Raw genomic sequence first — 14702 nt, 5'->3', positions numbered from 1 at the left:
TCATCCATTCTTCCATTGAAGGGCATCTAGGTTGTTTCCAGGTTCTGGCTATTACAAACAATGCTGCTATGAACATAGTTGCGCATATGCTTTTGTTGTATGATAGGGCCTCTCTTGGGTATATTCCCAAGAGTGGTATTTCTGGGTCCAGGGGTAGGTCGATCCCGACCGCCACACTGCTTTCCAGAGTGGTTGCAAAAGAATTTTTTAAAGCCATGCTGGATAACTAAGTCATAGAGTGTAAAAAATATTTTTTCCTTCCATGAAAATCAAACAGTGGAAGAAACAGTGTACATAAGATTAATGTAAATTAAGGTAAATGGATTAAAAAATGCTACTTTTTGGGCTGATAAAAACTCCAGACCAGCCCTAAGATTGAAGGATGAATGTCCCTGAAGACTCCAAGAGTTTGCGGCAGAGGGATGGCTGGGAGTTGGCCAAATCTCAGTCTTAAAGAAGGCGACGAGGCCAAACGGGATCTGCGCGACTGCTATTCTCTTGCTGGCACACAGGGTAGACAATAAAATGTCTCTGTAAAACTCGAGTGCAAATCCTACTTCGGTCCTGCAAAGGAGGCTCGTACTCGCTAGGGGGAGGGACGACTGGGCGTGAGAAGAGACCGGGACACGGCGCCCGGCAGCGGAGAGGTCGAGTGAAAACCGGGCTGAGCCGTGGGCTTCCTTACCCTTCCGCAGGGTTATGCCCGTGCGTGGGAGGAGCCGCCGCCATCTCTCTGGACCGCGGCCAAAGTGCCGCAAAATCCAGCAGGAAGATGCTTTAGCAGGGACTGCAGGACGCTAATCGGATTTTCTGCTCGCGTTCCTGGGGCGCCTCCCGGGCCTGGAAAACCGCCGGGGGCGGGGCCAGGGCCGGGGGCGGGGCAGCGAGCCCCGGCAACCCACCCCTTCGAGCACGGGGTGGGACCCTCGAGGCTTTCCGTCCAATCGCGTTCCCCGACGTGCACGGGGCGGGACCCTCGCGGCTTTCCGTCCTAGTTGGGCTCCTGGGCTGCGCAGGGCTGGCAGGCCACCGTTGCGGAGGACCCGGAGAGGGGCGGAGGTGAAGGTGAGCGTGCAGCCGGCTCCCTCCGTTCCCTCCCGCGGCGGCGAGCCGTAAAGGGGCAGTGGAGCTGCGCCAAGCCGAGCGGGGTGCAGTCGGGCAGCGCCTCAGAAGCTCCGGTCTGGCGCGGGTGTGGCGTCCGCAGGCATCTCGTCCTTCGGGTCCGGGATATTCCCCATTGCAACGTCCAGCTAGCGGTTCGGGGTGCTTGTTCCTTAATTTTCCCCGACTTGTCCTCATCCCCTGCGCCGAGTTGCCCTTGGGTTGGTGGGAGGAGTTTCTGAACTTTCTTGCTGCTTTTTGTTCAGCCTAAGTGCGGGCACCGGAAGGTGCTCTGTGCCCCTTGGGTCCATCTAATTAGATGCCTGGAACATAGCTAGTTCTGCAGCGATTTAAGCTAGTAGATGACCATTCTTCTGTTTCTCCAGCTTCTTTCACTTCCTTTCCCCTCACTTTCTGGTCTTTACTTCAGCGCAATTCTTCCTACAGTCACCAGCCTTGTTCAAGTCCCCGTGGTTTCACATCAGAATTGTTGGAGCTTCTGGCAGTCCTGAACACTTCATCTTGGTTTACTGGTATGTGACACTTTGTTTGCTTCCTCTTCCTGGTTCTCGTTCCTGCTTCTTTGAGTTCACATTACCTTACTCTTAGGAAATCCACTCTAGTTAAACCCATTGTAATAGTGTTCTTAATGTTATTGTAATCCTTTAACTTAATCTATGTGGTTGAAAACTTAAGACAACTCTTAGCGAATCTGCTTCACCTGGTGCAGGGTTTAAGCAGCACAGTGGTCATAAAATTAGTATTCTCTTTCTCGGCTTTGTGGGGTTTGTTAAGTGACAGGGAAGTGGAAAGAGAGCGGCTTGCCATATTAGTTTCATGTGGCTACCACAACAGATGATCTCAGGCAGTTAAAAGAACAGACTGAGCTTCTGTGAAGTCTGAGTGAGTTTAGCTGTTTATCCTACACAGAATCTCAAAAGGAGAGATCAAGGTGCCCGAGTTATTCTCTGAGGTTTTAGGGTTCATTCGAGTTGGCAGAATTTAATTCCTGCTCACTTGCAGGATTGAGGATCCCATTCTTGTTAGCGCTTTTTTGCCTCTGAGTTCCTCCAGGTCGTGGATGTAGACATAGAAGTGGCAGCATCTCTACCTCACAGACTCAAATGATTCGGTTAAGTTCTGACTATTTAAGCTCATTTTTTTTTTTTCGTAGCTGAAACCCAGTTGCAACCATAGGAGTAATGATCTTCTATCATAATGACGAGTTCTGAGAAATAGAGAGTGTAGGTAGCAGTTGAGGTCATCATAAAAATTTCTGCATACTCTAGTCCATAATATACTTGTTTCAGGATGAACTGTTTTTATGGCATGCTTTTTAGGGCATGCCAAAATAAAAAATCTGATGACAGTATGATTATACATTCAAAGGTAAAGAGATTCTATTACTTACTCGCCTAGAGTTTGGTGGGTATTGGTGGCACATACCTTTAATCCGAGTACCAGGGAGTCAGAGGCAGGCAGATCCGTGTCAATTCAGGCAAGCCTTGTCTACACTGCTAGTTTCAGGCCTGCCAGGGGTATATAGTGAGATTCTGTCTCAAAATAAGTAAATAAATAAAAAGGGCAAATTTTGAGGTCCTTTGAGATGTATTGTTAGATAATGGCACCTGCAGCCAAGTCAGCTAACCCATGTGTGAGTCCAAAGGACCCACAAGATAGAGAAGAAACTCCTGCAAGTTTCCTTTAACATGTGTGCTGTGACAGCCCACCATCACCAAATAAATGCTCCCAGTGTTTTCCAGTCACTTACCTAGCAGCAAATGGTTAAAAAGTAGCTGAGTCTATATTTAGGACCAAGAACTACATTTCTGTTTAAGTCCAAAGTGGTTTATCAATATTCAGATGGGATGTAGGGAAACCATTAAGAAGGAAGAGGCTGAACTTTGAGGTCCTATGGTCTTAGCCAAAATAGTCTGCCATGCCTTTGTTTCTGATACTGTTAACTTTTATAACATGAGTAGAATATTTAGCTTGGCCATTTTAAAATATGATATAAAAGGGCAGAAAGTTTTCATTCAATGTTAATTTCTTGTTTTCTTAGTTACTGTTTTATTATGGAATTTATAAATTATTCATTCAGAAATCTTATTATTTAGTACCAATATACCCTAATCTTAAATGGGATTAGTTTTATTTTGACAAGAATACCACAAATCTAGAACATATTTAAGATTGGTTTGTGATACTCAAAGCCAGTCTGATTAGGTCCCATGCCATCTGCACAGTTTTAAGTTAGATCAGCTTTTCACATGAAGTCTTACAGTCTGTAACATCTCTGACCTCCTCTTCCACACGTCTGCATTGTTTTTCAGACATAATATTCTCCTACACACTCAATCCTACCTACCCGGTAAGACTCTGGAGGTTCCCTAATGTTCTGTAATGTTGCCTTATGGAAGGAGAGATTACAACCTAACAGATCTGCCTGGGTACCAAGGACGACCTCTCAAACCGATGACTAAATCGGAGATTTTGGTTCTCATATGCAAGCATGTTTTCTGGTTTTTTTTTTTTTTTTTTTTTTTTTTCGAGACAAGGTTTCTCTGTGGCTTTGGAGCCTGTCCTGGAACTAGCTCTGTAGACCAGGCTGGCCTCGAACTCACAGAGATCCGCCTGCCTCTGCCTCCCAAGTGCTGGGATTAAAGGCGTGCGCCACCATCGCCCGGCTCAAGCATGTTTTCTGTAGCACACTGCGCTAGCTATCTGGTGTTTGATGAGGATGGCTACTGGTCCCGCTGATGATACTTTGGTTCCCTAGCTGTAGTGAGGAGTGGTGGGCTGCGTTTCCCGGCCGCCTGGCTAGCTAATGCCCTGAAATAATTACACGGAAACTGTATCCTTTTAAACACTGCCTGGCCCATTATATCTGGCCTCTTCTTGGGTAACTCTCATATCTTGCTTAACCCATTTCTAATAATCTGTGTAGCACCATGAGGTGGTGGCTTACCGGGAAAGATTCTAGCCTACATCCGTCTCGGGTTGGAGAATCATGGCGACTGCCTGAATCTTCTTCTTTCTCCCAGCATTCTGTTCTGTCTACTCTGCCTATCTAAGCTGCTGTCCTATCAAAGGGTCAAGGCAGTTTATTAACCAATGAAAGTAACACATAGACAGAAGACCCTCCCACATCACCTAGCATATTGAATTAATGTTAAAGTTGGTTTTCTTTGTCCGACAAGTTTACAAATACTTAAAAAGTTGAAGTTGTGACGGATGCTGTTCTTCTTTTCTTCAGTTTTTCTACTGTGATTATATCATGGAAAATCAACTGGCAAAGTCAGTTGAAGAACGGACATTTCAGTACCAGGATTCTCTCCCGTCATTGCCTGTTCCTTCACTTGAGGAATCATTGAAAAAATACCTTGAATCAGGTACATTTATAAACTTCTAGTATAGATTAATATTGTTAGTGACATAGAAATGAGACTGATGAGAGTCTAACTGCAGGTGCCTCTAGACTCATACAACATGCAAAGCTTTTAGAAGTTATTTTTCCACGGTGTGAAAAGCCCAATAGTATTAATAGGCATGCAGTGTAAATGTCAATCCTTTGTCTCCATCTGTGTGTACAAGTCCCACTTTGGCAAAGATCTTGAAATCTTTCTCTGCTTCTTTTGCTAGCACCATATTTGAACTAATCTTATGTTTCTTGGACCTTGTAATTCCTTCAAATGGTTGTGTAGTTTGCTGCTAATGCCTGTCCACGCATCTGTACAATCTATCATGCCCACATTTCCCTCTGATTCTTGTCACCCATATACAAAGTCACCATTCTAAGTTAACAGCCACCTGGTTTTAGTAATTCTTTCTCTTAATTCCCCTGGCTATTCAGGGTTGAGAGCAGTGGTTCTGAACTCTGTAATGCTGTGACCCTTTAATACAGTCTCTCATGTTGTGGTGACGCCAACCATGAAATTATTTTCAATGCTACTATATAACTGTAATTTTTCTACTGTTGTGAATCCTAGTGCAAATATCTATGTTTTCCAATGGTATTAGGTGACCCTCAAAGAGGTTTGAGAACCTCTGGTTTAGTTGTTCATAAACGAGCCAGTCATTTACTTTTGGGACTTACTTGTTGTATTTCCACCTTCTTTGTCATTTCTTAATTTTTTCCTTTGTATTAAAATTTATTTCTAAACACTAGAATGAATGAACATTCTTGTATACAGTTAGACATAAAATGTTGAGTCAGTTTTATTTCCTTTTAAAAACGTGCATTGTGGGGCTCTCTTTTCCCCTCTTCTTCTCTCCTTCCCCCTTCTCTTTCCCCCTCTCTTTCTCCCTCTCCTTCCCCCTCTCCTTCCCTCCTTCTTCTTCCCCTTTCTCCTTCCCCTTTTCCTTCCCCCCTCTCCTTCCCCTCCTCTCAATGAGGATAGAGTGCCTTGAGTTTGCGCCACAGCTGTGATTCAGGACATTTCAGTTGCCAGCAACCTGGCAGCTCTCTTCCCTTCTCTCCTGTGTTCTCTCTTTCCTGTCTGCTTTCGTATGTTGCTCATCCTTGTAACTGCTTGCAAAAGAGTATTTGAGAGGGCAAAACAAGAGCTAATTGTTTTTACTTGATTGTTTAGCTCTGTGTAGATTTCTGAATTGGGTGTGCTTTAAGAATTCTGAAGGCCTTGTTTGTTCCGTATGGGAAATATGGTGTCGTTCTGATTTTGGGACCCATCCTCCTAAAGATTATAGTACCTCCCATCCCATCATCTTCCCAAATTTATGTATCTTTTAAAATTATTAATTTATTTAACTAATCCATTGATTCCAGTTGGTGCTGCCTGTATGAGTAGAGTGTCAGTCATCCAGTGGGGGCATGGGAAGCCAACTAGATGCTACACTAAAAATAAAAATGTAACTTTCCATCCTCATCTGTCAGTTCCTCAGCTAGAATGAGCTCTTTTGATCTTGTGGAGTCTTGTGCTGAGTTCTTGAGCGCCAGCACCTCACAGCACTCCTTCCCAGCCTTCTGCTCTCATATCCACTCCAACCCCTCTCCCGTGACACCGCGGTCTTGGTGTCCCATCGACTGTCACACACTCGGTCACCTGCTCTTGCCCTTTAAACAGTCATGAGTCTCTGCATTACCCATTGCATTACCCATTGCAATAAGAAGCTTCTCCTACTAAGGTTGGGAACAGCACAAATCTAGGAATATATTTAGAGAACACTTTGACAACATGGTCATTTAGGAAAACATCAGTAGGTTCTCTTTGCCAGGGCTTATGATTTCTCTATTGATGGGTTTTAATTATATTTGCAGGATGAGGCATGGATTTTCTCCTGAAGAGCAGGCCTCAGATCCAGAAAAGAGAGTGGTTGTTGCCCCCATAAGCAGTCTTGCCTCTATTGCAGCAGTGGTTACAATGTTGCCTTAAGGTTGGTAGTGTAGCATGCAGCTCCCAGCACTGGATACACTTTGATGTCGTTTATGCCCCATCAGACTCTGTAGTACCCTCTAGCAGTATGCAAGCCAGCCAGCAGTGATGGTTTTCTGGTCAGTTCATTGATTTCTCTGTGTCCAGCGACCAAAATGTTTGTGATATCTTTAGCAATAAGGTCTTATTCTCTAGACTAGTGGTTCTCAACCTTCGGATGCCGTGACCCTTTAATAATTCTTTATGTTGTTCTAACTCCCAACCATTAAATGATTTTCCTTGCTTCTTTATAACTGTGATTTTGCTGTTGTTATGAATCCTAATGTAAATATTTGATATGCAGAATATCTGATTTTGTGACCCCAATGAAAGGGTTGTTTGATCCTAAAGGGGTTGCAGCCCACGGGCTGAGAACGGCTGATCTAGTCACTGTGGGCAACAAAGAACAACAGCAATAGCCTCTAGTCTGTGTTGTTTTCGGTGCCTCTCTGAACAGTAACTCACAGGAAGGGAATTCATCCCTGGCTCAAGAGTTCAAGGCACCTGATACTTTTGAAAACAAAGAGAAAATGAAGGGAACAGCATTGTTTGCTAATATAGGGCACCTTTGTACAACCTGCCCCCCCCAATGTATTTTTGATTAGGTCACAAATTAGTGAGTTTCATAAATCCTTAGTTTTGGCTAACATACCTCTCTACCTCCTTTCTCCCACCCCATCCCCATCCCCTTCCGCATCCTTTGATACCGTGTGTACTCTGTCCCCTCATACTGTATGTATTACGTAGCGTGCAAAAGCCCAGGTTCCTACATGGTCTCCTAGAGCGGTCTTCATTTTGGTTGCAGCTTCTCCTGGCCTTTTGTCCCTGTGCCCCTTACTTCATTTGAGTGACCCAGACAGGTCCCCTTTTCTCTTTTCTTTTTAAATTCCCCCTTTAGCACTTTATAACCCCAATTTACTTTCCATTCTAATTCACTCAGGTCAATTAGTTTCTTTCTTACCTTATAAAAATCACGATTCATTATTGGACTCAGCAAAACAGTAAAACCCTGCAACCATCCCAACAATTCTGTTTTATTATTATTTTTTTAAAAAATACTAATCCAAATTCCCACTCCCTCCCCTTCTGCCATTCCCTCCACATACTCTCTCATACCAACCCCCTCCAATTCTAAGAGAGGGTAAAGCACCCTGCCCTGTAAAAAGTCCAAGGCCCTCCCCACTACATCTAGGCTGAGCAAGGTATACATCCCAAAAATAGGAGAATAGAATTCCAAAAAGCCAGTACATGCAGTAGAGACAAATTCCAGTGTCACTGCTAGTGGCCCCTCAGTCTGCCCCAGCCATGCAACTGTCAACTACATTCAGAGGGACTAGTTTGGACCTATGCTTGTTTCTTCCCAGTCCAGCTGGAGTTGGTGAGCTCCCATTAGCTCAGGCAAACTGTCTCAGTGGATGAACCCCTCATGGTCTTGACCTCTTTGCTCATATTCTCATTCCTCCCACTCTTCAACTGGACCTTGGGAGCTCAGTCCAGTGCTCTGATGTGGGTCATTGCCTCTGTTCCCATCTGTTGTTGGATGAAGGTTCTATGGTGATATTTAAGATAATCATCAGTCTGATTACAGGGCAAGGCCAGTTCAGGAACCCTTTCCACTATTGCTTAGAGTCTTAGCTGGGGTCATCCTTGTAGATTCCTGAGCATTTTTCTAGAGCCATGTTTCTTGCTAACCCCATAATGGCTCCCTCAATCAAGATATCACTTTCCTTGCTCTCATATCTGTCTTTCCTCCATCTCTGCTATCCCATTCCCTCAAGTTCTCCTCAACCCTTCCCTTCTCTCCTTCCTTCTCCTCCTGCCCTCATGCTCCCAATTTTGTCAGGCGATCTTGTCTGTTTCCAATTTCTAGGTGGGTCTATATTTGTTTTTCTTTGGGTTCACCTATTACTTAGCTTCTCTAGGATCATGAACTATAGGCTCAATGTCCTTTGTTTATGGCTAGTATCCACTTATGAGTGAGTGCATACCATATTCATCTTTTTGGGTCTGGGTTACCTCAGTCAGGATAGTGTTTTCTAATTCTATCCATTTGTGTGTAAAATTCAAAATGTCATTGTTTTTTTTTTTTAACCACTGAGTAGTACTCTAATATGTAAATGTGCCATACTTTCTTTATTCATTCTTTGGTTGAGGAACATCTAGGTTGTTTCCAGGTTCTGGCTATTACAAATAATACTGCTATGAACATAGTTGAACAAATGCTTTTGTAGTATGATTGGGCATCTCTTGGGTATATTCCCAAGAGTGGTATCGCTGGATCCTGAGGGAGGTTAGTTCCCAGTTTTCTGAGAAACCACCACACTGATTTTTAAAGTGGTTGCACAAGTTTGCATTCCCACCAGCAATGGATGAGTGTTCCCCTTACTCCACATCCTCTCCAGCATAAGCTATCATTAGTGTTTTTGATCTTAGCCATTCTGACAGATATAAGATGGTATCTCAGAGTTATTTTGATTTGCATTTCCCTGATAGCTAAGGAAGTTGAACATGTCCTTAAGTATCTTTTGGCCATTTGACCCCAAAAACTCTACCAGAGAACTCCTACAGCTGATAAATACCTTCAGTGAAGTGGTAGAATACAAGAGCAACTCCAAAAAATCAGTAGCCCTCCTGTACACAAAGGATAAAGACGCTGAGAGGGAAATCACAGAAACATCACCTTTCACAGTAGCCACAAAGAACATAAAATATCTTGGGGTTACACTAACCAAGGAAGTGAAAGATCTATTTGACAAGAACTTTTAAGTCTTTGAAGAAAGAAATTGAAGAAGATACCAGAAAATGGAAAGATCTTCCATGCTCTTGGATAGGAAGGATCAACATAGTAAAAATGACAATCCTACCAAAAGCATTCTATAGATTCAATGAAATCCCCATCAAAATCCCAACACAATTCTTCACAGACTTTGAAAGAACAATAATCAACTTCATATGGGAAAACAAAAAGCCCAGGTTAGCCAAAACAAGCCTATACAATAGAGGAACTTCCGAAGGCATTACCATCCATACCAACAATTCTTTTTTTTAAAAAAAATTATTTATTATGTATACAATATTCTGTCTGTGTGTATGCCTGCAGGCCAGAAGAGGGCACCAGACCTCATTACAGATGGTTGTGAGCCACCATGTGGTTGCTGGGAATTGAACTCAGGACCTTTGGAAGAGCAGGCAATGCTCTTAACCTCTGAGCCATCTCTCCAGCCCCATACCAACAATTGTTAACTGCAATAAACTTTCTTCCCTACCATACCTAGGAGCAGTCATGTCCTTCCCTTTTAAATTTCTTTTGTCATTCATGAGCCAGTACTTTGATGTCATTCCCATGTTGTCTGGTTTAGTTGCCAAATCAGAGGCTATCATGGAGAATGTATGCCACCCTCGTGTATTTTTTCTCATTGTCATTCTTCCCTTCTGTGCAGTTCTTTCCTGGGGACAGGTAGCCTCAGCTGTGGGTATTATCTGTCACCTAGAGCAGGGGTAATCAGTCGCTCCCACAGCAGGGAGACACAGCCTTCCATGCAAGGAGACTCCAGTGTCAGACTTGCTGTGCAGCTCCTCTCCTGTCAGCTTTATTTCCTTCCCATTACAGCTGGGCCCTAAGCCGCCTTTCTTTACCTCTGTTGTGTCTGTCTGAGCATCAAATGTGTTAACTTTTCCAACGAGACAAAAGCAACTGTTCATTAACCCTAGATAAGGCACCAACAACAGACCAAAAGAATAATTCCACTGGAGTCCAGTTTGGTAAACCAAGGAGTTTATTAGGCTTGTTTACAAGAGTATGGGTGACTTCAAAACAGTCGAGTCATTGAGAACTTCTACCTCCTCCTGCAAGCCGGAGGGCTGGACTCGCTGCCTTCAGTAAACCCTCTACTGTCTAAATACTCCAGCATTTCCTTCTGAGATCACATGGGAGCCCAGTGACCCTATGAAGGAAGGAGGGCCACAGACAAAATTCTGTGAAGGTTTCATAAATGTAGACTCAGTGCTATGATTAAAATGGTATGGCCATGTTGATGTTATACCCCGAGGATGGGTCTCCACTACACCTGCCAATCCTCACTGGGAATGGTTTGGACTTGGTGACTAGTGGATCTTACTGTTGAGTGTAGGGAGAGACCTAGTAATTTCATTAGCACACACCTGAATTCCACCACTCTTTTCCTGAACTGATCAGTTTGGGACGGGGAGAAAGCTGAGCATATAATTGAACTTTTAAAAATTTAAGTTAAATTCAAGCTGTTACCTTGAAACAAAAATATATACATATTAGCTGGGTACTGTGTAATTTCAATATATGTATATATATAAAATGTAGGTCAAACATCTGTCTCTTCAAATATTATTTCATTATGTTGAAAACATTCAAAATCTTGCTTCCTGAGATACTCAGTATGTAAATACTGTCCGTAGCAGGATTCCAGACCTTCTCCTTTCTCTCTCATTTTGCTCCCCCATCAACCTTCCACATCCTCCTCGCACCTCCCTCCCCGTGTAGACTCCCATGTGTAGTGTTGCCGAAGGTGCTGGCTTCTGTTGTCGGCTTGGTTACTGAGCGTTTCCAGTTGTATCTGTGTTGTAGTGTCAGTATTTTGTTCTTTCTTTAAATGGCGAATGAATAGCTTTTCCATGTATACGTAGTATAATTTCTTTCTCTATTCATCAGTTGACAGATACTTTAGTATTTCCATTTCCTGAATTTTGTGAATAATACCTCAAAATAAGATCTATAATACCTTGTTTTTAGTATGGACCAAAATCCAGGTTTTTGTTTTTATCTAATTCATGTTTCAACTTGGTTTTCCCTAGCACTGGGCAAACCTTGTGTGGGCGGGACAGCTGTCTCTCCTGGTTTTGGTGAAGACATCGCGGCAAACCTTGTGTGGGTGGGATGGCTGTCTCCTGGTTTTGGTGAAGACATCGCGGCACTCTCATTTCACCCTTTGTTTCTCCTTTTTAGGGGACCTTGTGCCTTAAATCTTGAATCTTGGGTTCTGCCACCAGAATTGACTTACATTTACCCCACTTGTATTTTCTGTAACCTTTTATTCCTCAGGCCTTAGATATTTTCTCTGTTTTACAAAGCCAGTCATCGTCTTTCCAGTTTATTTTTGTTTGTTTGGTTTTTTGACAGTTTCCCAGTTTATTGCCCAGGCTGGCCTGAACTCCTTTGGCCTCTGCACCCCAGTGGTTGGGTCACTAGGTTTGCCACCTTGTCTGGCTCACCATGTTTTCTGGGTTTCTGAAATGTCTGCCCACCAACCCCTGGTCTGTCTGTCTGCCTCCCTGTTCCCTTTGTAGATTTCGTTCCCTTCATTATTACTTAGTTTAGATTTTTTAAAATGTATTTTATGTATCTGTCTGCACACCAGAAGAGGGCACCAGATTCCGTTAAATGGTTGTGAGCAGCCATATGGGTGAGAAAATAAATTCAGGACCCCTGGTTGAGCCAGTGAGCTCAACCACTGAGCCATCTCCTGCCCCTGTACTCCTCCTGAGATAGCTTTACTGTCATTTTACTGGGTTTCTAGAGGGAGTGGAGATAAATAGGAACTGGAGCAGGTGTGTGTGTGTGTGTGTGTGTGTGTGTGTGTGTGTGTGTGTGTGTGTAAGTGTGTAAATATATGCTGTTCTTTTTTTATTATTGGTTTTTTGGGGGTGGGGAATGGTGTGCACTTGCTTGCTTCTGCTTCATACTTTGTTTGTTTTTAACATGGGTTTTTGCTAAAAAAGATATACTTTCTCCTCCTTTTTAAAGTCTGCCTTCCTCTGGGAACACTAACTTTTTTGAAATTCACAGATTATTGCCTTCTAGAGTACTCACATTTTCTCTCTGAGCACAACATTTTTTATATAGGACTTTACATTGTGCTCAATAGATTTTTAAAGAAGCAAAAAAACTTATTAGTTTCTAATATACTTTAATTTTTAAAACAATTGATTTTCATGAACTAGGAAATTTGGATGGTTTTCTTATTTCCCTTTTTCTTTTCTTCCTCCCTTTTTTCCCCTTAGTAGAAAACTGTTTTTTGGCTCTCAGGCACCCTAAATATATTTTACATTGCCTATGTAAGAGTCATGGTTCTAATTTAAACAGCAGTGGTAAAGGCTTTAATTTCTCTTACCTGTGGTTCAGTCGAGCTTACCTTCAACTGCATAATAGCTATGTGGCAGCTTGCCTCCTTAACTGTCATCAGGAGTACTTTGGTGATAATTTCAGATATTGTGACTCCATTCTACAATATCTACTGTTTTATTTCTACATTTGCACTGCATTTTTCACGCTGTAGACTAAAACCTTATAGTATGCTAGTGATGTTTAGAGTTGTATAAAAATGAGTGAGGTGATATGGGAACACTTATTATAATTAATCACTTTTTTATAGTAAAGCCGTTTGCGAATGAAGACGAATATAAGAAAACTGAAGAAATAGTTCGAAAGTTTCAAAATGGAGTTGGTGAGAAATTGCATCAGAAATTACTTGAAAGGGCTAAAGGAAAAAGAAACTGGGTATTTATTTTATTTATATACTTATAATTGGAAATATGATATTTAAAAAAATTAAAATGTATATAACTTTCCTGTTTAAATTATTGCATAAAATGCTTGGAGTCATTGTCATTATGGTCACAAAAGAATGATTCATGTCATTGGAGAGCATTTTTTTTATAAGTGAGCTTTTGTCTTATTTATTGTCATTAATTATATTTATTGTCATATTATATTTATTGTCATTAAAGTGAGCTTTAATACTGAGAAAGTATTAAAATGCAGGTTTCCGGGAATCAGTAATTTTTGACTCAGTAAGTCCAAATGAGACCCAGAAACCTTTATTTTAATTCCTCTGTGTAGTATATGTTTTGGCCAATATTTGTCATAGAGTCCAGAGCTATACAGAGTGGCAAGCTCTTTACCACTGAGCCATACCCTCGCCCATCCGTGTGGTTCTGAAGCAGGTGGATTTAAACAGCAGGGGATGGAGAAGTGGGAACCATTGGACATACTGTGAAGTTCCGACAGATAGACTGCAGGAGAAGCTGCTGTGCTCACCAGGTCTCCCTTAGCCAGCAGCTTCCGTCTCTGATTCAGCTCAGCCACTTCTCAGGATGTGGGTTAAGGGGTGACTTTGCCTTAGCTGGAAACTAATGATGGTAACTTACAATTTTAAAAGAAAAATGTCTGGTTTTTATATAAGGCATTTATCCTTTTGATGAAAAATAATTCCTACTTACAGATTCCTTTGTTCTCAATGAGTCTGGGGCAATTTTAACTAAAATGGGGCAAAGGTAAAGAAGATGTCGCTCTGCTTGTATTCATTTTACTCTGGTCTTTCTGGGTTAGTAGCTACAGTTTGTACCATCATTTTAAAAAAGCAAAAACCTCCAGGTAAACTGGTAAGATCTGGTATCTATTTACTCAGGTAAGAAATCCAGTTATGTGCTGTATAGGGAACACAGAAAAGGACTGTCAGAGAAAAGTCTGAGTTCGTTTGAAGCACACCAAAGGGTCTTGCACTTCTAACTGGAATTTCAGTTTCTCTTCGGCAAAGAACATTATAAATGGCTGTTATCGTTAAGCAAGGTTTCAGGGAATGTCTTTTATACTCTAGGAGTTCCTAAGTACCTTGTTGATAGTGTAGTTAAACCAACTCATATTTGGTAGTTTATAGCTCCAAAAGTGAGAGGGATAGAAAGGAAGGGAGGTCAATACAGTAGGTCTTTCATTGTCTGTAGTGACGTAAAAGGGATAGAAAGGAAGGGAGGTCAATACAGTAGGTCTTTCATTGTCTGTAGTGACGTAAAATAGAAGGAGCAAGTATCGCATGCTTCCTTTACTGGCTAGCACTTACATATTCTATTTTGAAGAACCAATGTTCTTATTTTTTAGCTGGAAGAGTGGTGGCTCAATGTCGCCTACCTGGATGTGCGTATGCCATCCCAGCTGAACGTGAACTTTGTGGGCCCTTCTCCTCATTTTGAACACTACTGGCCTGCGAAGGAAGGCACACAGTTAGAAAGAGGAAGTATAATTCTTTGGCATAACTTGAACTACTGGCAGCTGCTAAGAAGGTAAGGGTGTAAGGGCCCTAACACGGGCTGAGCCGTGCACATAAGGGCTCTGGACACGGGCTGAGCCGTGCACATAAGGGC

At 42.4% G+C, this 14702-nt stretch overlaps 1 protein-coding gene across 6 annotated transcripts in view; it reads left to right on the top strand.

Moving 5' to 3' along the window:
* Nucleotides 1-205: 205 nt before the first annotated feature.
* The window catches only part of Crot (carnitine O-octanoyltransferase), a 38937-nt gene continuing 24440 nt past the window's right edge, over nucleotides 206-14702 (top strand). Inside the window, exons 1-5 of one of the 6 annotated variants that reach the window (XM_013350452.2) lie at nucleotides 206-1065; nucleotides 1549-1634; nucleotides 4358-4493; nucleotides 12938-13062; nucleotides 14440-14621. In XM_013350452.2, coding sequence (XP_013205906.1) covers nucleotides 4379-4493; nucleotides 12938-13062; nucleotides 14440-14621 — 422 coding nt within the window. In that variant the 5' untranslated portion in view covers nucleotides 206-1065; nucleotides 1549-1634; nucleotides 4358-4378. The other 5 variants (XM_013350451.2, XM_026784676.1, XM_026784677.1 and 2 more) reach the window with 5 other exon arrangements.

This window comes from Microtus ochrogaster, chromosome 26 (genome assembly GCF_000317375.1).
Source record: "Microtus ochrogaster isolate Prairie Vole_2 chromosome 26, MicOch1.0, whole genome shotgun sequence".
Taxonomy (NCBI): Eukaryota; Metazoa; Chordata; class Mammalia; order Rodentia; family Cricetidae; genus Microtus; species Microtus ochrogaster.
Note: the sequence above shows the minus strand (reverse complement) of the source record. Positions and strands in the feature narration are given on the sequence as shown.